Source organism: Ambystoma mexicanum, chromosome 4p (genome assembly GCF_040938575.1).
Source record: "Ambystoma mexicanum isolate Mex_15411 chromosome 4p, UKY_AmexF1_1, whole genome shotgun sequence".
Lineage (NCBI taxonomy): Eukaryota > Metazoa > Chordata > Amphibia > Caudata > Ambystomatidae > Ambystoma > Ambystoma mexicanum.
The window spans coordinates 96,086,048-96,111,741 of record NC_090927.1 but is presented as its reverse complement, the minus strand read 5'-3'; the positions used below and the strand labels follow the sequence as shown (position 1 = coordinate 96,111,741).

General features: G+C 46.6%; 1 protein-coding gene across 3 annotated transcripts in view; it reads right to left on the bottom strand.

Moving 5' to 3' along the window:
* The window catches only part of ZNF512 (zinc finger protein 512), a 337,392-nt gene that overhangs the window by 296,127 nt on the left and 15,571 nt on the right, over nucleotides 1–25,694 (bottom strand). For 2 of the 3 annotated variants that reach the window (XM_069605439.1, XM_069605440.1), the window contains exons 2-3: nucleotides 12,572–12,630; nucleotides 177–358 (exon numbers count right to left, since the gene is read on the bottom strand). In XM_069605439.1, coding sequence (XP_069461540.1) covers nucleotides 177–358; nucleotides 12,572–12,630 — 241 coding nt within the window. Of the gene's footprint in view, nucleotides 1–176; nucleotides 359–12,571; nucleotides 12,631–25,694 lie in introns of those variants that run through there. The other variant, XM_069605441.1, reaches the window with a different exon arrangement.

Below are 25,694 nucleotides of genomic sequence, written 5' to 3'. Positions count from 1 at the left end.
AATTTCCACTGTGGGGCTGGACGAACAGAGGATTTGGATGAGGCCCAACAACAGGGTGACACATTGAAGTACAGAGATCCCAATTCATATGCGATCTACAGTGGGTGTAGAAGACGTGAATAGGGCAAACAAAAAACACACTCACTGGCACACATACACAAAAAAAAATGCCAAACCTGTTCCAGACAGACTGTTCTCACTGGATTTGATGCCCCTCATTTCCAGCCAGTACATGGGCCGGCGAATGGCCAGTGCTCCACTTGGATCAGAGCTGCTGTTATCCTTGGTAAAGGAGGAGGAATCACTGTGGGACTCATCGTAGGTGTCCGACTGCAAGCTGCGTTTGCACGGTTTAGCCCTGTATTGAAAAATGGAAACCAAAGACATCTTCTAATACTCTGGCTATTACTTTCTTACTTCATTTGAGTTAACGTTTCCTAAAGGTTTGTAGATTGGTGTAAAAGTGAACAATCCCCTGACAAGTACGAACAGACTTCTAGCCCAGATAATTTTTCTATAAGTCAAGTGCCACTTGTTGAGATGGATTTCCAGAATCTGGCCTGGTGGACAGATTTTAGGAGGCCACCAAGTTAGAGTGCAAGGCATAAAATAAGCAGTGTCACATAGCAATTTTCTATGCAATTCTGAAGGTTTGCTAATCAAGTTTACACTTGTGTCGCTAAGCGAGCTATTTAAGTTACCCTGTTCAATAAAAGCACAGCTCACCCTGCAATCCTATCTTGCCTGCAGGGCTCTCTTCATCCTCTTTTCTCCATTCACTGCAAGTTCAAAGCAGCTAATGGAGAGAGTGCAGCCGTACTCATCTCATCCACTCTGAAGTACCATAGGGTTATGTGGGAGTGCTAGGCAAGAATTTCTTTTTTAAATAATTGCAAGCCATAAGTAATTGGGATGATACTTTTATTAAGCTGTATATCAAGTATGTATTAACAAAATTGAGGCAGTCATGCAATTTCATTCCTATAGATTTCAGTTACATAATGCATAATTACCAGGTTGATAGTGTAACACACTGCATCATCTCCATGCTTTTCAGTAAAGTTTAGGTTGGTGTATCTAAATCCCATAGTCTCAAACTATAGTTAATTTTGTTGGGGGAAGATGCATCATATTGACGAGTGAATACTTTAAATATACATGATCACATGTACTTTTGAGTGCAATCCTAGTTCTAGAACTTGCTGGTTCCATGCATCTGTGCAACTGGTGCTCAATCCATGAGCTGATCCCATACTCCATGACATTCAATCTTATCACCTTGTTGCTTTATACCAACTATTCTAAAAGGGAGATGGCCACAAACTACAATATTGCCCAGTTTTCTGCCTGATACCACCTACTCTGCTTAGTGTCTTACTTTCTTTCCTCTTACATAATAAATACACAAAACTAGTGCAAAGTAGTGATCAATAGTTCCAGCCAGTCTGTACATCGACAGATCTACTACACTACCATACACTGTAGTTAGCCTTCCGAGCTCGCTTTGCTCTACAATTATGATTACATCATATATTCGTACCTGCAAGAGAGCTGGCCCAACTGTTTGAAGATACTTTTTATCATATCTATTTATTAGTGTCCCTTCATGCAGCTAACCTTTTACATTTTACAGACACTCATTCAGGGCTCGCACAGTCATTTTGACCACTCGAATAGTCGGGTAGATTTTATGACGGGCGAGTACCATTTGCAGGGGATTGTGGGACTTATATTTAACATTTACTTTGTTTGCAGTAAATGTCAAATAAAGATTTCCTTGTGTAGGGTTGGCCTCTGGGTGGAAGCATTGTGCCAAGCATGTGGGTTTTTGGTGACATGCACCATTTTACATAAAGCGCATTTAAATGTGTTGTCATGTGTTGCTATGGGCCGAATGCATGGCTCTTAGGTCAAGTAGGTAAACTAAGTTAATTGACCTGCAGGTCTAAAAAATGTTAAAGAATTTGTAAGGCCTGTCTCCCCTCACTAATGACTTACTTCAGCGGTACAGAAGACTGCTGTATTGTTCCCCATTTTATCTCTTGGGTAAAAATATTATTACAACATTGCTAATCATCAAGAACATTTTAATTAGTAAACTCTGCTAATCAATTTTTGAAAACTAATTTATGCCTTGGAGTGAACAAGGTACTGAGAGGTTTGCCAAAACCCAATTAAGGTATGCGGGTGAGCAGTCAAGGTGTATTATCAGAAGTGTGCGAGTGGGGCCAGGGACCTCAGTGAGTCCACACAAGATAGTACACAATAATTCATGTAGACAGTCATGTATAAAAATAGTTATTTATTATAGGCCTTCTGAACACACTGAAAAATGAAACGGGTGGTATTATTGCACAACACTATGATACAAACATATAGTCACCACAAGGTTTAAATATATATCAAATAACTTTAGCAAACGCAGGTAAATATTTTAGACACAGTCAATGATTGAACTAGATCTTAAGAAGTCCACACCCTAAAGTGAATGGGTCCTAGTGTCCAAAAGTCACAGGAGTCACAATGTTTCTCACCAGAATTAAGTCTCTGTAGCTAAATTTAATAAGCCTGAGTTGTTGATAGTTTAAAGGTTCTACAACATTTTTACCAGAGGTATGTATGGTGTTTTCTTCTATTCCAGGCCCAAGGCTAAGCCACGAGCACGGTACTCGACACAAGTTAGACGACCAAAAGGCGAGTGCAATGGAAGAAGGTCTTATTCCAATGTAGGAGGGAGGGTGTTACGCTCACCTGTTATCCCTGGGGGCGTCTGGAAGGCTCTGAGATCTGGAACCCTGGATGCGGAGTTGCCCAGTGCTCAATAATGAATCTGCTATTACAGAACGGCGTAGTTGTGATAACTGTCTCTAACGGGTGAATCTCCCACCTCCTTCTGACCGATCCCCTTCCTCTGAGTCTCTCACCTTAATTATTTCTAGGGCAAGCTATCCGTCATGCGTTTCTTGTGCAGGGGCGCTTGACGTTTGTTGGCGGTCTGCCCAAGTTGCTTCACTGGTGCAATGCACCTTCTTTGGGTCCAGGCCTGCTGTGACCCCAAATTTGCTGGTAGGCAGGTAGGTTTTTTTAATATAAGTCTTTGTTCTGTTTATGGTGGGATTTCGTTAATGTCTTTATCTCCTTCTTTTCAGGTGTGAAGGTTTTGATGCCAACGTGTCGGATGGAGAGGCACGTGTCTGCGGTAAGTGAAAGTGCGAAGCGCAGCGCCTTTATTGTCTTTTAAAGTTAACCTGTGTTCCCCTCCTCCTCCTTTCCCACCACAGGCCGCTGTGGTGCTGCGAGTGGATGAGAGCGCGATGAAAAAAACTGGCCCCAGAAATCTGTTAAGGTAAGTAAAGCGCTGTGAGGTTGGTAAATATTGAAAGCGAGCCCGAGTTGGTCTCTTTTTCCTTTGCAGGAGGTTGCCGTGGTGCTCCGGATGGAAGCGCAGAGTATCTTGATGGAATTCAGATAAGACTGAAGGGATTCAATGTTTTGGAAGCACGCGCGTTCTAATATTGTTTTTCCTTTTCCCGCTATTGCAGGTCACGATGTTTGAGCAGCAGCTGTCATAGTGGGTCGCTGGAATTCCCCAAGCTAGTACTCGCAGGTACGTGATGTTTCTTCTTCTCTCGGTTTCCACAGATTGCAGCCCAGTTGAGATGCTGAGTGCTGGATGGTGTATTCTCAGGTAAGACAGAATAATCTTGTTCTTGTAGGATTACAGGAAGATGCTGAAGACCAGGAGCTGGACACCGTGAGCGTCACGCTGCTAGTTACAGAATAATGTGAAGCGTGTTCTGCAGTCTGGGTGTGGTTTATATAGCCCAGGTAAAGTAGTACCAGGCAAAGTAGTTCCAGGTCTGCCACACCCAAAACACTAGACCGCATGGCTTAGTTCTTAAGAATTGGGCTGTGTGGTCGCTTCCATGTTGGATTTAAAGGCCCATGTATTCAATTGAAAGTAATTGTAAGTATCTCCTTACAGTATATGAGCGTGCCAGGTGCGCCAGGACTGGCTCCAGGAGCCTTTTTGCAGAGGTCTTGAGACCTTTAGAGTAACTGTGGGAGCTTGCTTGTGGCACAGCTAGTGGCCCCTGACAGTGGTCATGACGGAGGGAGGGGGTTACGGGGGACAGATAGCCTGCGTTTACACCCCCCTGTGCCCTCCCCCCCCCGAATCAGAATTTGCCAGATGTCTTGTTGGATCATGGGGCTTGATCTTCCGCCATTAGTTCCCAGGAGTTGCGGGTTTAAGAATTCTTCCAGGTCTCTGTCGACGAAGAAATGCAAGAACCACCGAGGCAGGCATCTTCAGGACGCTTCACAGGTCCAAGGAAGGCGAGTTCCAGAGATGGCCTCCACACACAGGTGACAACAGGTGTCCTTCCAGTCGCGGTAACAGAAGCTGCACCAGGGCAGGATCCCTTGATGCTGAAATTCAGGGAGAGGAGAATTGTGGCACGAGCTAGCGGCCACTAAGTACCGGACTCCAATGCGAAACGGTGGGACTTCTGATGTGGTAGTCCACAGGAGAGCTTGTCAGTTCACCGGGCAGTCCGGTTACTCAGCCAAAGTCTCAGAAGGGCAGGATCCTCAAGAAGGCATCGAGAATAGGCGGCCCCACTAGTCCAAGGGCTGAAGCACCATTCAGGGTCTTTGGATACCAGGTATTAAAACAGGAAGCAATGCTGGGCCACTCCAGGAGCAGTCTTTAGATCTTCAATTAGCTGGTCTTCTTTGAGGAACTCTTGGCTCCAACGATGACCTGAAGAAACAGCTGCAGCGGTCATATTCTTATCCAAAATCCGAGCTGGAAGAAAGTGCAAGCGCACCAATCGCAAGGATCTGCACGACTCAAACAGCCAGTAGTTGTCCAATCAGGGACAACTACTGTTTTCACATTTGCCCTACACCCAGACTTTCTGGCACCAAGGATGTGGAGTAGGACTAGACAGTCGTAGCTCCTTCCTGGGAGTGTGAAAAACTCACCTGTGCGAGAGACACCACACACAGGCTGAGCACCACACACAGAACGATGGTTGACCATTGAGTAACCACACCTGTCTAAATGATGCATGGTGCATGATTGGGTGCCATTTTCACTCACGGACTCCTGAGGAGGATAACAGCATACCCCCCTTGCTGACTCACCTTGTGAAACTCTGAACCAGCACTCTGGAATGCTCGCTGCTGGGGGCGGTGCGGGGGTTGGGGATGGGAGGACCAAAGTTTGAATCAGCATTCTTTGAGACTTTGAGTAATCCCAGTGCAAAGAGCTGCCTCTCCGTTCCAGTGGGGACAACTGGATCACAGCTCTTGTTCAAAGGCATAGTCTCCCTAAAGCTCCCACTAATGTCTGCATTGCAGGACCCAGCTGCAGGTACCCCTTCACTGCTACGACGCCAAAGACACTCATTGTCAAACCAATCAGGGAATCTAGCAAGTGCTCTGGCTCCATCTGCCCTAAACTGGGAAGCTCTAAAGGCATGTGTTGCATTGATTCCTGCACCCACACCGCCAAACTCCCTGCTACTCCTTCCGTGACTGGATCCTCCCCAGTGGGACTTCATAATTTCTGCAACATGTGTTATTTGTTGGATTCTCTCAGAGCCGACCCCGTCAGCAGAAGCTGAATACTGTGCCAGAAGACTATGAGGCATGAATGCATCAAGAAGCAGACGCAGTCAACGGAATACAGTTTGGGCTATAAACCTTTATTATAGAAAAATTATGGTGGGAAAAAGGCATAACTTGTCCTATGCTGAGGTGCGATTTCCCTACCTAACAAACTAATTATAGTCTGTGTCAGGAAGTCCAAAGTAAATGTCTGTGTGTCCAAAACCCATACTTGCCTTCACATCTAATTGTATAGGGATGTCAGCATCAAAACAATAGTGTTCAAATAAAAGTTCAGAGCTTCTTCCAGCTCTTAGTTGGAAGAGCGTTTTCCCTTCCCCAGGATTCAAGATAGTTCATGTTACAAAAGAGGGGTTCCCTTCCACAAGCTTTCAAGTCTCTCAAGCTTCCAAAAGAACACAATTCCTTGGCTTTCTTCCCAGCTCTTCTGGCTTTGTTGCTTTTCATCAATTTCAACAATAACAAATTTCAGTTCATTAAATTCAAATCATACAAGTTTTCCGTTATGTTTAATCACAAGTTGAGAGGCTTTTCCTTTGGTGGGTGTACTCAGTCTAGGACCTGTGAAAAATCTCGGGGGTTTCCACTTATAAATCCTGGGGATCCGTGTCTCAGGTCGTCAGAACAAGGCCATCGCTTTTGGGTCCCAATACAGGGAGTGGACAAGCGAGGGGAAAATCCTCAGGTGAGACGCAATATGACTCATTCGCTTCTCAGGGAATATCTAATGTCCTGAGAGGTTTATGGGATATTATCACTAGTGTCGTGTAGAGGAAAGTGGACGGACCAAACTGAGAACATGTATCCCTTATCCCAGAATACCAAATCACCCAACTCTCCCTTAGTCCTCAAAGAAAGCCATGAAAGCCCTGTTACCTCCAAAAAAGGTAAAAGAAAAATATGAGGAAAAGCCACATCGTAGGAACGGAGTAAGAAGAAGAGAATTAAACCCATTGTCTAATTCGAGTCATCAGAATAATCATTTTCCCCACATTCCCTCTGCCTTTCTGGGATATTATAACTTGTATAATTTCCCTCCTTTCTTTACCGACCCAACTACTAAGACGGGGAAGAGGGGGACTGAGACTAGGAAGATTACCACTAGTGATATGCAATGGCCTTGTCCCACTAATAAGGAAACCTTCCTTTGATGTGCCTGAAGGTTACTCGTTTCCCCGGAACCCAAGGGTTTCCTGCCAAAGTCAAAACACACACACACACACACAGGCAGAATGGTAAAAGAAGGGCTGACAAAGAACCACACACTGGTAATGGTGTAAAAGGAGGGTCCCAAATTGGTATTTGGGGACCCTAATTGTGCACCACTGAGGCTATGGACAAAGCGTGCAGTACCAATAAATACACAACTGGTGGTAGAACACGTCCACTGCCACCAGCCATAGATATCGTAACAATCACCTATGTGACTAAAATGTCACAGGAATAGAGAGAAGGGGGATACTAGGTATCCCTTTGGCACTCCACTGAAGGTGCTGTGTTTCAATCTCTCAAACTATAGAGTTTTGGTAGTATCTCTCTCTATCCCTGAGAACTGTAGTTACTTTGGGATATTTAAAAAAGAATCTAGGGAGGCCACCAGGGGGCACAGGCAAGATGACCGCCTGAGCCGATAGCTCCGCACCAGGCCCGGGAAACTTGCGCAGTAGAGCAGGAGGAGGGAGCCCATCTCTCACAAGCTTCTCAAAAAAGGCAGTGTGAACCCCTGCCCACCCAGGGGGTCCAAACCAGGAGTTTCTACGACACCCACGGGCCGAGTGGGGCCGCCCGAGGTCTCCGCGGCCCCTCCCCCCGCGGTCCTGAGCAACACGTAGGCGGTGCACGCCAAGGCCGCAGCAGAGCACAGGAGCGGGGAAACACTGCGGCCGCCTGCGGGGGGTGTATCCGCTTGGAGCGAGGAGAAGTCGGAGGCGGGGGACCCGAGGTTCCGCTGCGCCTCGGGGCCTCTGGCGCTCCGCGCCCGGGCGTGGCGAGGTGGTGCGGGGCCGGCGCGAAGTCGCGCTCGACATTGAACGAAGACGCCTGAGGAGCTGAACACGTACCACATCGCCCCGACACTCCACCCACGGGGAGCTGTAGCGATGAAATCCACAAATACAAGTAGCCAAGTAACACTTATACGCAAGGTTTGTAGTTGAAATAATTAATCATTTTTAACTAAGCATTCTTTAAAAAGACCAATATATGTAGCAATTAAATACACTTGAATATACTTTCTCAGAATCAACACAAAGCAAGTAGATACTCTTTAGAGATGCTTCATACACACTTCCTACACCCTGATGTGACTTCACTAACTAGGACAGTAATGGCATTTATAGATCATTTGTACACTTTGTACATTCTGAGGTTGGTTGAAAGGAAAGGTTAAAGGAGGATAAAAGGTTAAACAGGTTCTCAGAGCATGTGAGCTCCCAATGAAGTGTAGATAAAAACCTTTCCCAGTAATATTAGTTCAAAACCAATTTATCACCTATGAGGGACACTAAGAATCAAAGTCAAATGGAATTTAAGAGTCTGCAGGGAGCGAGTACAGCCAAAGTCAATTGGAGCGCAGTCTATGGAACTGAGGCATTTCTTAGATAGCAAATGTCTTGCACAAAATTATAGAGTTTGATGAAGAAAAAAGAACTGTAGGGTCACAAGCTGTTACACTAGTAAAAGTAAGAGCCGAGATCAACTCTAGAAAAGCAGCTACTGCAAGTCTCAACTGAGAAGAGCAAGCTACAGACTATGAGTTAAGTACCCCAAGTCAGGACAGTACCTTAGGTTAGAAGTAGAGTGATCCAGATGGCTTCTGTCTGGTTGCAGTGTTTCGGATCCTGTGTTCCTGGGCCTCAGTCGTGGGGACAAGAGGGAGGACGTCTAGAGGACTCCTGCACAGCATTTCGGAGGTCAGCAGCAGCTACAGGCTCTTTTCAGTTCAGCGACACTTTGCGGTCTCAGTGTGTGGTAAACAGCACCACTGCAGATCTTGGACACTTGTAGGCTTCCATCACTCCGGTAAGGGGACTCTAGCGCTGATCGTCCTACTTCTGGTGGGCCCTGGGGAGAATCCCGGAACTTCTGGACGGCTTACAGATGTTGGAATTGACTACAGATTTCTCGACCCCTGGCACTCGGTTGCTGCAGCAGCAAAGAAGTACAGCCAGTAGTGATGGTGATCCAGTGTAATTCGTCTCGAGGTTAGATGGTCCCACTAACCCAAGGGAAGAAGTCGCCCTTTCCGGAGCTTCTTTTGTCGAACAGGAAATGGAGTTTCAGCACAGCAGCAGGGCTTTACCGGGCAATTCAAAAGTCCAGGAGGATGCAGCAAGCTTTGTTCTTTGTCTGGTTGTTCTTCCTAGTTGTGGACTGTCTTCAGTCCTAGAACCCTCGCCCTTTAAGCAGGTTCCTCCCATTCATGCACAGCCTAGCTGTCACTCAAACAGCAGGGTAGCTGTCCTAGAAGGACAGCCAGCCAATATGGATTGGGTGCATTCAGGCTACCCTGGAGACAAGGACAGGGGAGTTTCGTGCCCCTCCCTCACTTTCTCCCCTTCCAGACACAATGGAGCCTGAGGTGAGATTCTGTACTGAAGCCAGCCAATGGCAAAATAAAGGTCTCAAACCTGGCTTGGCGTGCGCAGTAAAAACCAAGAAAGACCTCATGAACAGAAAATGGCAAAAAAGGAAGACCGGGGCTATTTTGACATAATGGTCTCCCATGGGTGCTATACTACAGCAAAGGATTCAGCCTGAGGTAGAAAAGCACAATGGTAGGGAAATGAAACCACTGCCACCAGCCATTTAAAGTAGTGAGGGTGACATAATAAATGTTACATGAGTAAGTAGGAAAAGGGGCTACTAAGTAACCCCCCCCCCAGTACTCCACATAGGATGGGGTGTGCTAGACCTACAAACCGAAAAGGTAAAGTTAATTTCACTTTAGTATTCTTGGGAACAGTATTTCACCCAGGAAAAGGTATTTAAACCTTAAGACAAAAAGGATTTCTCTGTGACACTGCACTGAAGGTGCTGTGTGTCACCATACAAAAAGTAGATGCCTATGGATATTTGTCAGACTCCACAAACAAAGGAAACACAATCAAAATCAGGTAAAAACACTTGAGAGCGTGAGCAAAAAAGGACTCACTCACTCCAGGGTTAAAATTAAAAGTCCAAAAGTCCAGCAAAAGAGCTGGGGGTCTCTAAGGTTGAAGGGAATTAGAACAGAAATGAGAATTCTCTTTAACACCCAGCAACACTGCCCATAAAGAGCTGTGTTCTGCAGTAGTAAAACACAGATGCCTTTAAGAACTATGGAGCAGACAGACTCCATAGTACAGGTAGATTACAAAGGATAGAGTTCCAAAAGACAGAGCCTAAAAGAATGAATGAGTGGGAAAAGGCCCCACTCATTTGGGATTTAAAGAAAAAAGGACCAGAACTCCATCAAAAGGTGCTGGGGGTCTCACTAGGAGAGGGGATGAAGCATAACAATGATAAATCTCCCCAAAAACTTGGGCGAGGGAAGCCTGAGGGGCCTGTGGTGAAAGATTGACCTGCACTTTTGTTGTACCATAACAATTTCAACGCTTTTACAGTTTGGTATTCACACAAAAACCATTCCCTATACTTTTCTCATCAGCCTTGGGTTATCGTGCTTATCAAATGTATTTAGTTCGATGTTGAACTGCATTCATGTTGCCCAAACAGTGCCTTGCGAAGGACCCGACCTGCAGCAACCACAGGGTCCACACTCAGTGTACCGGAGTCATTCAGGCTTCCTTGAAACACCGGGTACACTCTCTCCAGGTGCTGTTCTAAGCTGCAGCAGGCTTGCCGTTGCTGGTCCCAGGTCGCCTCTCCGTCTCCAGGAGGTATGAAGACAAGCTCTGCTACCAGAGATCTGTACTCCCGCCACTATCTGCTTCCACAGCAACGATTAAGCAGCTCGTAAGCGCTTTGGACATGCGTCTCCCTGGTTCCACCTCCAGCCTCTCCTGCAAGCGTTCCAAAGGCAAGCTCATTAGCCTCACCTGAGCCGGTCATTCATACCGCCCCCTTGGCCTCAGGTGCAGGCAATGCACATCGGCTACATAACGGTCTTGGTACTCTCCATCCCTCTTCCTCGTCTAAGTATAAGTATAAGAGTGGTGTTTGTGTGTGTAAGAGTCAATAAAGAGGATGTATGGCTCTTGTTTGTCTCTTCCTCGCCTCAGTACCTCGCTGGTGTGTACTGGGAGATGGTGTACTAGAAAAATAGGGAAGGAACTGATAACACCCTACGAAGGCCTGGGGGATGTCCGACTCCTTATCAAAAGGAAATGGGGATACTGTGTCTCACCCAAGGTCGCCTCATTCCAACTCCCCAACTCTCCTCCACGCAGGTGATCCTCCCTCGCATATTCACTCAGAGCGTCAGGGTCCGATAGCGACAGCCATTCCCTGGCCACCTGAAGGAGGATATAATGGGCAAAGTAGTGAGGATGCCCTGCATCACTGCCAAAGTCCGACCGCAGGTGGCTTACCTTTCCGATCCTGGCATGGTCATCATTGGATCGAGAATCTCGTTTCCCAGGAATTTTGGGGTCCCTCCTGCACAGATGACCAGTCTATGGATCCCAAAATGGTCACTGAAATACATGCACAGCAACCACATCTTGAAGTAGCCTGCTGCAGAACTGCTTTCTCAATCCCATGGATGCTCAGAGTCTCTGGCGCATCTATCAAGTATTTTGTTCAGAAAAATTACTCATGCCTGGGCTTCTTCATCTTCAAGGAACGCTTAAGGATTTCCCAACAAACAGAACTCCAGAAAGTGCTCCTTGGAGCACTTTTGCACTCAACTAATACTCTCCAGCCACAGGCTGCAACACTGGTCCCTCTTGGTCTCGAGAGCTTACTGCTTGAATGGAAAAGTAGTTACTTGCCTGTTCATGCAGTTTCTAAGATGTTCGCTATATTGTGACCTCCGCCTATTTTACAAAGTTTAACTTTCCGGATTGTATATAATTTTCTCTTTGCCTTTTCTTAATATAAGGATCAATTTTTCATACATCATGAGAGAATTACTAGTAGTACGTGAGCCTGAGACAGTCTAAAACCAATAAGAGAGTTGCAATATCTGTTAAGGAGTAAAGAGACTCCAAGAGACTATAATCCCAATATAGTTTCTCATATAGAGTGAGGAGAAAGCAGAGTTTGACAATATAAAAATAAAGGGCGACACTGAGATAAAGTCACCTGGTGCTTATTTTATCAATTGTACTTCCTCATAATACCAGAGAGGAAATGTATGTGCTAAAGGGAATGACTGAGCCTTGACAATTATTCTCTTAGGGGTTCATATGTACGCAATCCATACTTTGGGTTAAAAACAGCGCAAGCTTCAAAGATGGGAGAGCTTTAAGTGTGTCCAAAGGCCAAAACATCTCATCATGCAAAGGCAGGGGAGCTGAACTAACCCCAAGCTTCCCCATACCCATCCACAACATCTTCCACAGCTGCAATGTAGTTATTCCATTTCCCCCGTAGGTAAAGAGAGCACGTTTTAACCTCATGAGGCAGCACCATTGTTCTCCTACTTGTTTTTCTGGACTTTCTCTTAGCACGCTTAATACAAAGCCGTACTGTGTAGGACAGTGTTTCTGTTCTCTGCCTTAAGAGCCCTTATGACTCCTAAGGCAGGGGTTTCAAAGAGTCTCAGATAGGGTGTGTGCCCACTCTCATATGATTGGTTGTAGCTTTTTTGTCTGTGTAACATGATCACACATGGTGGAATACTTTTAACCTGGCTGGGTATTTTTAGAACTTCTACCACTGCATCTACACCAGTCCGTGATTTGGGTATGCCCAACTGGCAATTCCTCGAAGCTACCCTGGAGAGATATTCAGGTGACCCAGTCAGACTGTAAAGTATCCTTTTACTTACTTTTCATTACTTCCCACAGATTTCTTGATAGGAGTTATATTCTTCTTAGCTCCGGATACCTGTGGAAAAACGGAATAGATAAATAAGCATAGAAATCCTAGCATAAAGTAAATTCATCACACACAGCTCTTTACACATCAGGTGAGACGCTGACATCAGTCACATTCCAGGATGAGTTTAAAAAGGATTTCAAACTACAGCCCTAAAATGACGGCCCATCAATCCATGTACATGGACTGATACTATCTTTTTCCCATGTTTATGGTAACCTGTCCCAGTCTATTATTTAGTTGCAATAGTTTTAGAAATCAAGGGAAACAAGGGGAGTAAGGTGGCCGGTATGGGAACAGTTCCCATTATTGCACAAAGGTCCTGGGAGGGCACAATACATACCCGGGCCATACATGACCAATTTGATTAAGACGCTACTATACCTTACTGTAGGCGCAGGTATATGATGTCATGCGGCAGCCTTGGCGATTGTGACACAGATGGAGAAGATATTGTGGTTTTTGTTCGAAACCACGTTCTGTTAACAGACATCAGGAAAGCACTGAATGTGGTCTAGTCCTCTACCAACATGGGCTCCACGTTGCGGCATTACTATAACAACGTGCCGTTATGTGTTGTATCATTCTTCCTAGTACCCTCTGCAGCATTGCTGTTTCTCATTGTATCCTGTGCTTTGTGGATTTTGCCTCCTGGAGTGGTCCTGCTTCCCGGAGTTCCCCCTTCTAACTGCTAGCTGTTTCACTTCTTCCGTACGCCTCCTTTTGCCTTTCCATACGCCTCCTTTTGCCGTTCCGACTCGCATTCACCCTAGAACTTCCTCGGCTGCTACCCGCTCTGCAAGGTACGCTCACTGTCTTTCATCGGTTTTGTCGCTTACCTCCTCGTACGCGGCTCTATTTCTAATGAAGGACTTTCTCGCTTTCCGTGACTATACTTGACTTTCCTGTGCCCCTGCACACCCTTCAGCCGCTCTGGCATTTCCCTTTCTCACTTATCTCGTTTCTGACAGTTCCTTCCGCTACCCGCTACATTCTGTCTTTCCTTACTTTACATTCCTTGCTACATTCTGCCTTTCCCTTCCAAATTGCTATTTGGTATATAGCTACATTGCTCCTACCGTATATTACATTGGACTCATACCTCCAAACCAAGTACTTCACCCTCATTGATTACCAAAAGGACTACCATCAGCAGTCCATCAGGATCTACACTACTGCAGGGCTTTGTGGTGCTAAGAAGCTTTTTCCCTGCTTTTGAGGCTGGCTCCCTGGGGTTCCCTTTGGTCAGGAATATCTATCCTGCCAAGGTGGTCGCCCGGTGGAGCCCGTCCTTACCTGCGCGATAAAAAGGTCAAGACTAAGAAGTGCACAGGTGATAAGTCCCGGAGAAGAGTGAGACATCCGAGACCCAGACCAATTCCACAGAGGAAATAAGTGAGGAGGGGTCACAGGAGAATTTACCAGATAATACCAGGCACGACATATGGATATATGCCTTTGAAAACAGACCACAGGCATTACACTAGTTGTGGGCAATATGAAAAGTTTGTTCACCGCAGTATTAGGAGACCAAGCAGATAAAATGTGGGTTAAGCCAGGATATCCCGGAGTCCAGATAGGGGACAGCTATGACGGACCCATTTTAATGACTATAGGGCCCAAGTGTGGACGGCATGCGTACCCCGACACGTCAGATATCCATTTGATAATGTCGCTAACTGGACGAAGACCCAGAGTAGTATATATTGCAAACACAGGAGATGTGGAGGGCAGAAACGGGCAAGCTATGGGACCGGTCCATAGCGTTCCTTTACTATATAGTGAAGCAAAGTCTCCCCAAAGAGGTATAGAAAGCTTTAGACAAGGTGGCAGGGATTGCAGCAGAAGGGTGGGTGGCGATGCAGACAATCATTGTGCACCATTGTAAAAGGGTGAGGGACAAGGAAAAGGAAGTGGCAGAGATGGCCCAGAAAGCAGAAGCGGAAATGCACAGAAAAAGTTGGCAAAGTTTATGGGGGAGGAAGCAGTAGTAACTGGGCCATAAGGAGGGCAGACAGAACAGAAGGCGATAACAGCAGAAGTACGAGCAGCCTCCACTTGGGGAGGAGGGATGACTGGAATGTTGCGCATCAGGGAAAATACCAAGGAGGGACCCACAGGCGAAGAAGGCGTGTGTGTAGCAGGATTCAGAGGGATATAAGGAAGGCACGGTATCTACAGCAAACACAGACACAATAGATGCAAGTTTCAAAAACCTTTACTTTGTGTTTGGTAAGGTTGGGAGAATTCCTAACTGGCCCCAACTCTAGAATGGGAGTAATCTCGACCAATAAATAACAAGTCCAAGTCAGTCTAGTCAAAATATAAAGGCCTATACTAAAAAAACGAACTAACCTTGCCCTCCTTCTCAAATGACAAATGTGTAAAGGGGATATCAAAAGGAAAAATAATGTCTCAAAAGAAATGTCAGAATGGCTTGGGTAATAACTCCCTTTGCCACGTTCAGAAGCACAGGGTCTCGACAGTTTCTTAAAAGGCTAGGTGGATGGCACAGTTCTATCAATCTAGCGCCCTTTGGCTTTCTCGTACAATTCAACAGTTCAGGCTTGCTCTTCAAGCATTTGACAGTTCAACAAGTTTGTTAGACTAAGTCCGTCTAGCCACAGATGCACAATCCAACTTTTACTTTACCACAGTTCAGCAAAGGCTTCCTTCCACCGGGCTCCAGCCTGTCTTTTTTTCCTCTTTGTGGCTTTCCCTTCCCCACGTTTCATTACATACAACTTCTATCTTACTTTACTTTTCCTGTTAAAGACTTTCGAAACTGCAAGGATTTTACATAGACCTCTGCATGACCACTTTGACCTCTCTTTAAACAACTTTACATTGGTACATGCAGTTCCTTGGAATAATAATTTCTTTACTTTGCCCTCTTGGCGTATTTAAAGTTGATATCCTTTGGTTTTCCACTCAATCAACTTTCATTCTGGATGTCAGTTAGTTTCTCGCCTTCATTACCCGCTTTATCACAACTTCAAACATTTCATAGAGACTTTCGAATGTGTGATTCCGCCTCGCAGGACCACTCTGTTACTTTGCATACTCATCACAGCTTAGCAATTGTCTTTTCCATTACGCATTTATCAGCACACGCGCTACCTTCAAGTCTTGTTACAGTTTCATTTTCCTTCGATAACTCACTGGTCGTGTTAATTGTGTTTATCTCTTCAACACCTTTCAGGTAGCAGTCAAGGCCACTACCAATACCTCCTCTGCTCCTCCCCAAGTTCGTCGTTCACCAGGGAGGGGAGCGGGCCCCGCCTTGAAGCACTTTGAATGTGTATCCTTCCTTCTCAATCGCTTTCAGTCTTGGAACGCTTACAGCTACCCAAAAGTATGGAATTTCCGCCTGGCGCACTCTCATTCTCCACAAATGCTGACCAGCCTCTTGGCCTTCCGACTTCGATAGCCTGGTTTACATCAGCCCAGGATGAGCTGCTCCTTCTCGTACCCAGCCTCACTTAGTGTGCCTGTGCTCGCCACCTTTTATCCTGACATGGAGTGTTAGTGGCAAGTGTGTGTTAGGATTACGTGCCTGACTCTGCCTGATCTATTTAAGGGGACAGAGCCATTGGAAGTCATTAGAGATAATCTTCCTAGCCTCATTCCTCATCTTCCTCGGCTCAGTGGTGTTGTCAGTGTGAAGTAAGGAGGAATTATGGGAGCTGTAGTTTCCCATAAAATAGGCCGGGATAGGGGTGGGGAAAAGGGGGATACAATGTCTCAAAATCAGGTGCTTCGTCCCCCACTCCTCGAGAGAACCCCTAACCAGGTGATCCTCCCTCTCTTGTCCACTCCCAGGTTTAGGATCCAAAAGCGATGGCCTTTCCCTGGCTACCCGAGTACGGGATGCCCTGGGACTAGGTTATGAAACACCCTATGGTTTTTCACAGGCGGCAGAAGAGGATTTGGAGGAATGGGCCCAAGGTTTGGGAGCGCAGGGAAGTGTTGGACATGCGGGAGGATGAGCCATTTCACACGAGAATGAAGGAGCAGACAAGCAGCTGCATATGACCCGCGCATGCTCCAATACACACAAGGAGGACTAGTCCCCAATTCACAATCATATGCCATGGTGCCTCCGAATGCTCTGTATGTTGTACCGGACACGCCCCCACCTAATGCCCTGCCCCAGTATCTGCAGCTGCCCATACCAGTGCCCAACAGCACTCCAGTTTATGCCCTACATCAGCCACTGCCTTAGTTCCCACAGGTGCCAAATAATGCGGTAACCCATGGCACGCTCACTCACTAGCAAGGGGCCAGTGTGGTGGGTGGGAACCAGTTTACATTTCCAGGAACAAATACCTAGCTAGATTAGGACAGCCCACAAAGTGCTTTAGTATGCCCACTCCGAACAGTCACTACCAACCCAGAAGAGGAACCATTGGTGGGCATGGAGATGGGAAATAATTCATTTGTTTTTATGGTAGATAGCAGAGCAACAAAGTCATGTATCGGGGGAGGGGCATTTCCCCTTATAGGGTGAAGTAATGCATGGGTTCTCTGTGGCAATAAAATTGGCTTCAGTCACACACAAATTATCCATAAAGGTAACAGAGTAAGTACGAGTCACGTTGTTGTCAACTGAGTCCTCTGTGAATATGCTAGGGAGAGATGAGCTAAGCAAACTCAACATGACAATATCATTCACAAAGGAAGGTGTAGTGTGTTCGACCCAAGGAATAATGTTGTGAGAGGGCCATGGTCATTGTGCACGCATTAGGAAGTGAGGGAGCAATCCGAAGAGTACCTGTAGACCCAGATCCGTTTACATATGGCATTACAATTTTGCTTAATGCAGTGCCAGGTATAGCCAGTAGACCGTGGAGGGTACCATCTCAATTTTTATTTCAACCTGTTATGCCCCAAAACAATGAAGCAGGAACGATACTTACATTAGATCTGGAAGGGATGCTGGTCACAGGTGCCAACATTGTGTTGATTGGGGTGGATGCAGATGGAGGAAATTAGCGCACAGTCCTATGCATTGACTCAACCCAACCTTTGAGGGGGTGTCAGACGGGCAGCTGTTTGAAGACGCTGACAAAGACAGGGATGTAAATTTGGAAGTACGAGTCCCCTGTGAAATGATGAATATCGCAATGTCCCAGATCCCATTCTAGTAGCTGGAAGTATACCATAATTTGACCATGACGACTTAGCCCAAGTACCAGACTGTTTATGTAAGAGTGATACCCTTAACATAAAAAGAGCGTGGTGGCAGTACACATTACCCTCAAACCAGGAGCAGTATCATCCAGAGTAAAGCATAAACTGTTGTCCAAGGAAGCAGACAAGGGAATATATGACACCATCACAGCATAACTGTACCAGGGCATTATAGTGCCCTCAGAGTCTCCCTGTAACACGGCTATATACCCTGTTAAGAAGTCAACAGGGTCTAGTTGGAGGACGATTCAGGACTTGCTCCCCGTGAGGTTCAAGTTGAATTCCTCAAACCACACCCATCAATTATCATTTCAAACATACCTACAACAGTGACTTATTTCCCCGTCATTGTTTTGAAGAATGCATCCATTCCAGTGCATACCGATTCCCAATACCTCGCTGTGTTTACCCATTGCAGGATGAGATTCCAGCATACACTGCTCCCACAGGGGTACTGCGAGTCCCCCAGTATTTTTAACAGAGTAATCCACGCTGATTTAGGGAACATGCACAGGCCCAGTATCATAATCCAATATGTTGAAGATTTGTTGGTATGCAGTGCAGGGAGGACTCCATGACACTATCAAAATTGTTAGCAGACAAAGGTTACACAGTGGACAGGGCTAAATTGCAATACGGTCAACAGGAAGTGTTATATTTAGGATAACTTATTTCCCTTGATCGTAAGAGTAACACCTGAGCGTGCAGTTGCATTTATACAACACTACTCAGCCAGCCACAGTTAAAGAGGTTCCTGGGACTGTGTAATTACTGTAGGGCATGGATCTTTGATTAAAGGGGACAAGCCCCATTACATGAACAGAAGAGATAGTAACATGCTTCCAAAAGCTCAACGATGTTATCAGTAATGCCCCTGTTACAGCAACCCCCCTCCCCCGACTACACACACACTTTATTTGTTTTCCAATTCAAATGAGGGCAGCAGTGTTGACGCAGAAAAGTTTTATGGATTATAAGCCTATGGCTCATTATAGTAGGATGTTAAGACTCAGTGATGCAAGGTCAGTTACCATGTGAGCAAACTTTGGCGGCAGAGGTCTTTGCCATTGAAAAATCTGCCACAATTGCTATGGGGTGTTCAGTAACTCTATATGTGGAACACGCCATATTTTCAAACTCTTGATAGTGTAGCCTGTGTGAATTTGGACCTAAGAGCTTCAGCATACAAAGTAATTTTAATCGAGCCCATCCATTCACGTAGTCAGGTGTAGAACTGTTCATACAACTTCCTTTCTCGCTGAACCAATTAATCAAGGGGATGAGTGCATGACTGTTACCGAACCCCCCCCCCCCCTGAGGACGATATACAGAAGGGACTGTGCTCTTGAGGAGGAGGGTACACTTTCTGGATGGTTCAGCAACCATAAACCAGGAGACTGGCAAAAGGCCTACGGGAGTGTTAGGGAGAATTGTCAAAAATGTGCTAATTCCCTTCACCTTAGGGACCCCCAGCAACTTTGCTGAATTTTGAGGACTTGCTTTTTTTACATGGAAAGAGTGCAAGCCTTTTTTCCAACTCTCATGTATTTTGATGTGTGTTTTACTCTTGTGTTCTTTGATTATGGAGTTTTAAGATAACTCCATAGGCATCTTTTCATGTGCGTTACACAGCACCCTCAATGCACAGGGATGTCTTTTTAGAATTAACAAAGGTTTAAATACCTTCTCTGGGATAAACTACTGTTTCCCAGAGAATGTAAGGTTAAATTGACTTTACTAGTCTTTTTAAATTCCTAGACCCAGCACACACTATCTTCCTATAGTGTTGGAGGGGTTACCTAGTATCCCCTGTGTCTAGAAACTCATGTAGCAGTCAAATGCTACCCTTTTGAAATGGCTGGTGGCAGTGGTTTTACAACAAACTACCATGATTTTTCCCGATTGCGAACATCGGTAGCTAAAAATCGCGGGAGCCATGTTTGTTTAAACGGGTCCCGGTCTTCTTTTTTCGCCATTTCTTTTTGGAAAGGTCCTTCTAGTGTTTGTCTCTGCGCGGCAAACCAGGTTTGGTCCCTTTGTTTCTATGCTTTGGCGGACTTCAGGACTGAAGACCGCCTCTGGAGTGTCTGGGGTGGGCAGGAAGTGAGGGAGGTGCGAGAAAACTGTTTAAAAGGCGAGTCTCTTGGACTGGAAAGGAGAGTCGAACGCTGGAATGAAAGAACCGAAGACAGCTGCTGCAGCTCCTGGACCGTTGGTTTGCCCGGTGAAGCCCTGCTGCAGGTTCGAATTGCCAAAGCTCCTTTCGACAGAGAAGCCCCTTCAAGGACTACTTCTTCCTTTGAGTTGGTGGGACCAATCAACTCGTAAGCCACATGGATACCATTCTCGGAGCTGGTTAGGATTAACCAGGGGGAAGGACACCAGCTTGTGTGCTTGATGAACAGCTACTCGAACTGAAGTGACTCCATTTTATCCGCTTTTTCCGACAGACCTGTGCAATGCAGGAGTCCCCCTGACGTCCTCCCTCTTGTCATCAAGACTGAGGCTCAGGAACAGCGAGATCTGCAGGAACTGCCAGGAACCAACGTCTTCGGCTGCATCTTTTGCTTCATACTAAGTTACTGTGCCAACCCGATAGAGTGAACGCTTCTCTCGCAGTGAAAGTTTGTGAAACTTTCCCAACTTGCAGGCCTTATCAGCTTGTGACCCAACATATGATTCTTTTTCGTACAAACTACTTCTGAGAACTCGCAAAGACTTTACCGTTTACTTCAAGAACTGCTCTTTCCTATCCAAGACACTAGTCCATTGAGTTTGGCCTAGGCCGATTGAACTGAATCGAGTCCGCTAGTGAACTATAACTATTTGCACTGCCTAAGAAAGTATTTGTGATCTATTCTGCTAACTTGTGCCTTTTTACTCCCATTGAAAGTAACTGACATCACATTTTGCTCCTATTTCAGGGGAGCCTAATTTGTTCAGAAACGTACTGGTTTGCTATTGAAGTGTATTTGTGTATAATATTAAGTTGCCTCCTTCTAGTGAATGTTTTCTAAATGATTGTGTAATAAATTAATAAGTGTTTTACCAAGAAACCTTGAGCGTAAGTGTCTGCTTGAGCCACTGTGATTGTAAGACCTCTGTGTAACCTCTTGTACTGCTCACATTCCCTCTTGATACAAGCCTGGCTGCTCAGCTCACTACCAAGAAACTGTCATACAGACTTATACCAAAGGTTGGTTTTTGCTTACAACTGTAATCCTAATTGTATGTGGTGGTCCCAGAGGGTACTGCATGCAATTCTGCCTAACAGGGTGCAGCAGTTGTACGCCTAGTAGATGGAGAGTACGAAATATTGGTTCAGAAAAGATTGCCCATGCATTACTCTGCACACGCTGCAGAGCCTATTGCCCTAACTGAAGTACGGGAAGCACCCTAAGTGTGCAGGGTGAGAATATGTCATCACCACTGTGCATTCAGGATTATCCAAATTGAAGAGGAGAGAGTTTCTCAGAGCTGACGGGTCCCCAGTACAACATTCAGTATTACTAGACTGATTGATTGATGTATGCCCTTTCACGGTCCACACATCGCAGGGGTTAGGTGTGCTGCCCATACTAACAACACAGACCCAATTTCCGTCAGCAACTAAGCGGCAGATCAGGTAGCCAAAGCAGCAGCGTATCTCCCAATGCCAGACATTGCAGCCTATCCGGAAGTAGCAGGTTTGCAAGTGCAATTAGAGGTTCCATATACCGCTGTACCAGTCTCTCAAATTATTGAACTGCACGGACAGCCACCCCAGGAAGAGAAAGAGTTGTGGAAAAAAGGGGATGTCTGCAATCACCCACGATCTTATCTGGAGACAGATCATTGCAGGCGAACTAGTGATCCCCAGAAAGTTGGCAATGGTTGCTTCTGAGCAGGTACATCACCAGACACACATATGTCTAATTTGAGGAGTCAGAAATGAGAGGCGGACACAAAGTTGTCGCTTTCTCATTATCAGAGATCTTTATTAAACAGAAAAAAGTTGGATAAATACCCCTCTATCCCTACCTAGGAAGCTAAAACTAAAGATCAGTCTGTGTCGAGTCATTAAACTTATAAACTGTTAGGACACACCTACCTGTTGGCAGCTCCCGAGGGGTTCCCCGGGTCTGGCTTGATCCTGGAGGCTCTACCCCCGTTATCACTGGTGGGGTCCGTGGGTGCATGGAATGCTGTCTCGCGCAGGCGCATTTCGCCATGTCCCGGGTTTTGCGCATGCAAGCCTCGCTTTCGCGCAATGAGCCGTTGCTTGTCTGGCCTCGTTTTCACATGGACTTCCTTATTATGCAGTCGGGTCAGGAACTAGCTGCGCCTCAACGCGGCTTCGTTCCCGACACTCCGCATCGCTCCTGTGATTTCTGACCCGCTCAGTTTTTGCTCCCGTTTGTTCCCCTGCACTGTTGGGGTAGGGTGTCATCCGCAACCGCTACCGCGGGTGGCGGCTCCTTCCACGTTGGAGGCTCTCCGGCAGGTAGAGCGATTTAGTCCCCTCTTTGTGTCTAGTACCAAGCCACGACCAATCACAGCACTGCCGGTAGTTTATCTGCCATTCAAGCCCGGCAGTCGCTGCGTTTCAACCGTTGCTGGTTCTCGCTCCAGCAGCTCTGGTTTTTGCGCTCACCAGCGTTTGCCCTCTGCTAGCCTCGCCTTGCAGCGGGTCTGCCTTGCTTGCTCGTCCCTCCTCTTTGGGATAGGAGTTCTTTTCTTCTTACCTGTCTGCCGTAGGATACAGCGGCGGCCTTTTCTTTCTGCAGCGTTTTCCTTGCCGATCACTCGGCACTTCTTCGCTTTCTCTTTCTAGTCTCGCCGCTCCGGCGGCGGGCGTTTTTTGTCCTCCCGCTTTGCCGCTCTGTTCTCTCGCGGCTCTCCAGTTTTTCCCTTTTTTTCTCTGTCCATTGTTTTCTCTTCTGTATTTCTCTTTTTCTCACCGCACCTATTATATCCTTGGGCCTGGTTTCCTCCACCTCTCTTTGGAGTATTGGACTTCCCTCCTGAGTTTCTACCCGGTGGACCACGCATCAGCTTCCAGTTCCTACTGTATTCCAGTTCGATCGTCACCTACCTCATTGCCAGAACATCCTAAGGGTTTTTTCCCACTTGTGGGTTTTTTCCCCTTTGTCCGGCCTGTTCCCGGTCAAGGGGTCCCAGGACGGCTGTCAAGTCAGCGGTCACTGTGGCTTCTCACCGAGACAGGCAAGTGCTACCTAAAAAAGAACGGGACTACCTGAGCCGGCGGAATCTACAGAACGCAGGCGACTCTGAGGACTCAGGTGAGGAGAGTGTGGAGGGAAGGGAAGAGAAAGGAGTCATACAGCTTTCACAGTCACAGATTGAAACGCCCATAAGGACCAAGATGTCAGCCGAAGAACAAGTCCAAGAATTATGGAAGGCTTTTCAGACCATGTCACTGGAATTACAGGGGGTAAAATCGGAGAATGCCCTTCTAAAACAGATGGTAGCGGTCCGGGAACCCTCACATCCCCCGGAATTGCCTCCTATGACTCTTTCGTCAGGAAGATTTGATGGCTCACCAAAGAGGGTGAAGGAATTCCTGGAAGCCTGCAATGTATATTTCACTTTCAGACCACACACCTTCTCCAGGGACCAAGCCAGAGTAGGGTTTATGATCTCAAATATGACAGGGAATGCTTTAACCTGGGCTACTCCGCTAGTTACGAGCAGTAATGCCATTCTACAGGATTTCTCAGGGTTCCAGAACCTACTGAAACAGACTTTCGAGCGACCCAAACTATCTTTTACTGCAGGTGAGGACCTGCTGGATGCACGACAGGGTGCTCTGGACGTGCTGTCATACATCTCCTCTTTTAAGACACTGGCGGCAGGAGCAGGATGGTCCGAACAAGCACAATACGCTGTATTCCGGAGAGGGTTGAGAGAGGAGATCAAAGATGAGCTAGCCAGATCTCCACGCTCTCCCACATTTCCAGACTTACTTGCTGCCGCTCTCCACATTGAGTACCGTCTCCAAGAGAGAAGGACAGAACGCAGGAAGCTAAGAGGACCAGGAAATCCCATGAACCCTCCTTCACACTCTCCTTCTGGACGATTCACCTCTACTCAGAGCGAAGAACCGATGCAAATCGGAGCTACCAGAGCACCTCTGTCGTCAGCGGAGAGAAGGCGAAGAAGAGAAAAAGGGTTGTGCGCCTAGTGTGGTTCCGATCAACATGTACTGAAGGATTGCTCTGAGGTACCGGAGAAGAAGGCGGGAAACGATTACCCTCGGCGCCAATAGGGACGGGCAGCCGGGGGTATTCAGATCTTTTTCAGCGTCCCTATGTCACACTTTCAGTATCGGCGTCAGAATCCCAAGAGGATTCCAGACTGATGGTACTATCTGTTACCTTGAATCTGAATGGAAGACTGGTGGAAACATTAGCCTTATTGGATTGTGGAGCGGCCGGGAACTTTGTGGACACTCTGTGGGCAGACAAGATGGGGCTCACACGGATAGTTCGGAAGGTGGGTCAGAAGGTGGAAGGAGTGGACGGTACAACTTTGTCGTCCGGATTAATCACTCATACCACTGAACAACTCTCCATGGTCATCAACCAACACACAGAAACCCTGCAGTTCGACATCATTAGAGCCGCACATTTCCCCATAATCTTAGGCATTCCCTGGCTGCGCAGGCATAACCTGTATATCGACTGGACGGAAAATCGACTAAGCTTTTGCTCTACGTACTGTTCGGTCAACTGTCTTCCTCCCGATACCAGGGAAGATCAACAGTCAGTCAGAGTTCTCTCCAAGGATCATATAGGTGTTCACGCGCTTCCTAATTTCTGTGCTAGATACTTCGGGGTATTCCAAGAGAACCTTCACGCGCAGCTACCTCCTCATCGGCCAGAAGACTGTTCAATCGATCTCGAACCTAACGCACTGGTGCCATTTGGGCGCATGTTCTCTCTCTCTCAGGCCGAGAAGAAGGTATTAAGAGTCTATCTAGATACCAACTTGGAGAATGGTCTTATTCGACCTTCGAAGTCACCAGCTGGCGCCTCCCTGTTCTTCATCAAGAAAAAAGACACGACTGATCTTCGACCCTGTATCGATTACCGGGGCCTCAATAAGGTTACAATCTGTGATCGGTATCCCATGCCACTCATAACCGACATTATTGAGGCGGTACAAGGGGCTCGAATTTTTACCAAATTGGATCTCCGAAACGCATATCATTTGCTTCGCATCACTGAGGGGGACGAATGGAAGACGGCTTTTCGAACTCCATACGGTCTGTTTGAGTACAGAGTGATGCCGTTCGGCTTAGTGAATGCACCGGCTGCATTCCAGAGATTCATGGATAGGCTATTCTCTGATCTGCTGTCGGTCTCGGTCATAATATACCTCGATGACATTCTGGTTTTCTCCCCTAACATGGAGGAACATGTTCAACATGTCACACAGGTACTGTCTCGCCTTCAGGAAAATCAGTTGCTGGTCAAGGGCGGGAAGTGTAAATTTGCAGTATCCTCAGTTCACTATCTCGGATTCATTCTTTCAGAGGAAGGGGTGGCCATGGACCAAACCAAGGTGGATGCGATTCTGGATTGGCCAGCTCCTACTTCAGTCCGAGAAGTCCAGAGATTCTTAGGATTAGCTAACTACTACCGCAGATTTATCTCAAACTTTACGGAGGTAGTATACCCGATTACGCGCCTACTCAAGAAGGAGGCTATTCCTTTTTTCTGGTCTGATGAAGCAGAGAAAGGTTTCAATTTTCTCAAAAGATTGTTCTGCACTGCTCCCATTCTCCAACATCCTGATCAATCACAACCATTTGTTCTGGAAACTGACGCTTCTGCGGTAGCTGTAGGAGCGGTATTGCTCCAGCTTATCCAAGGAGC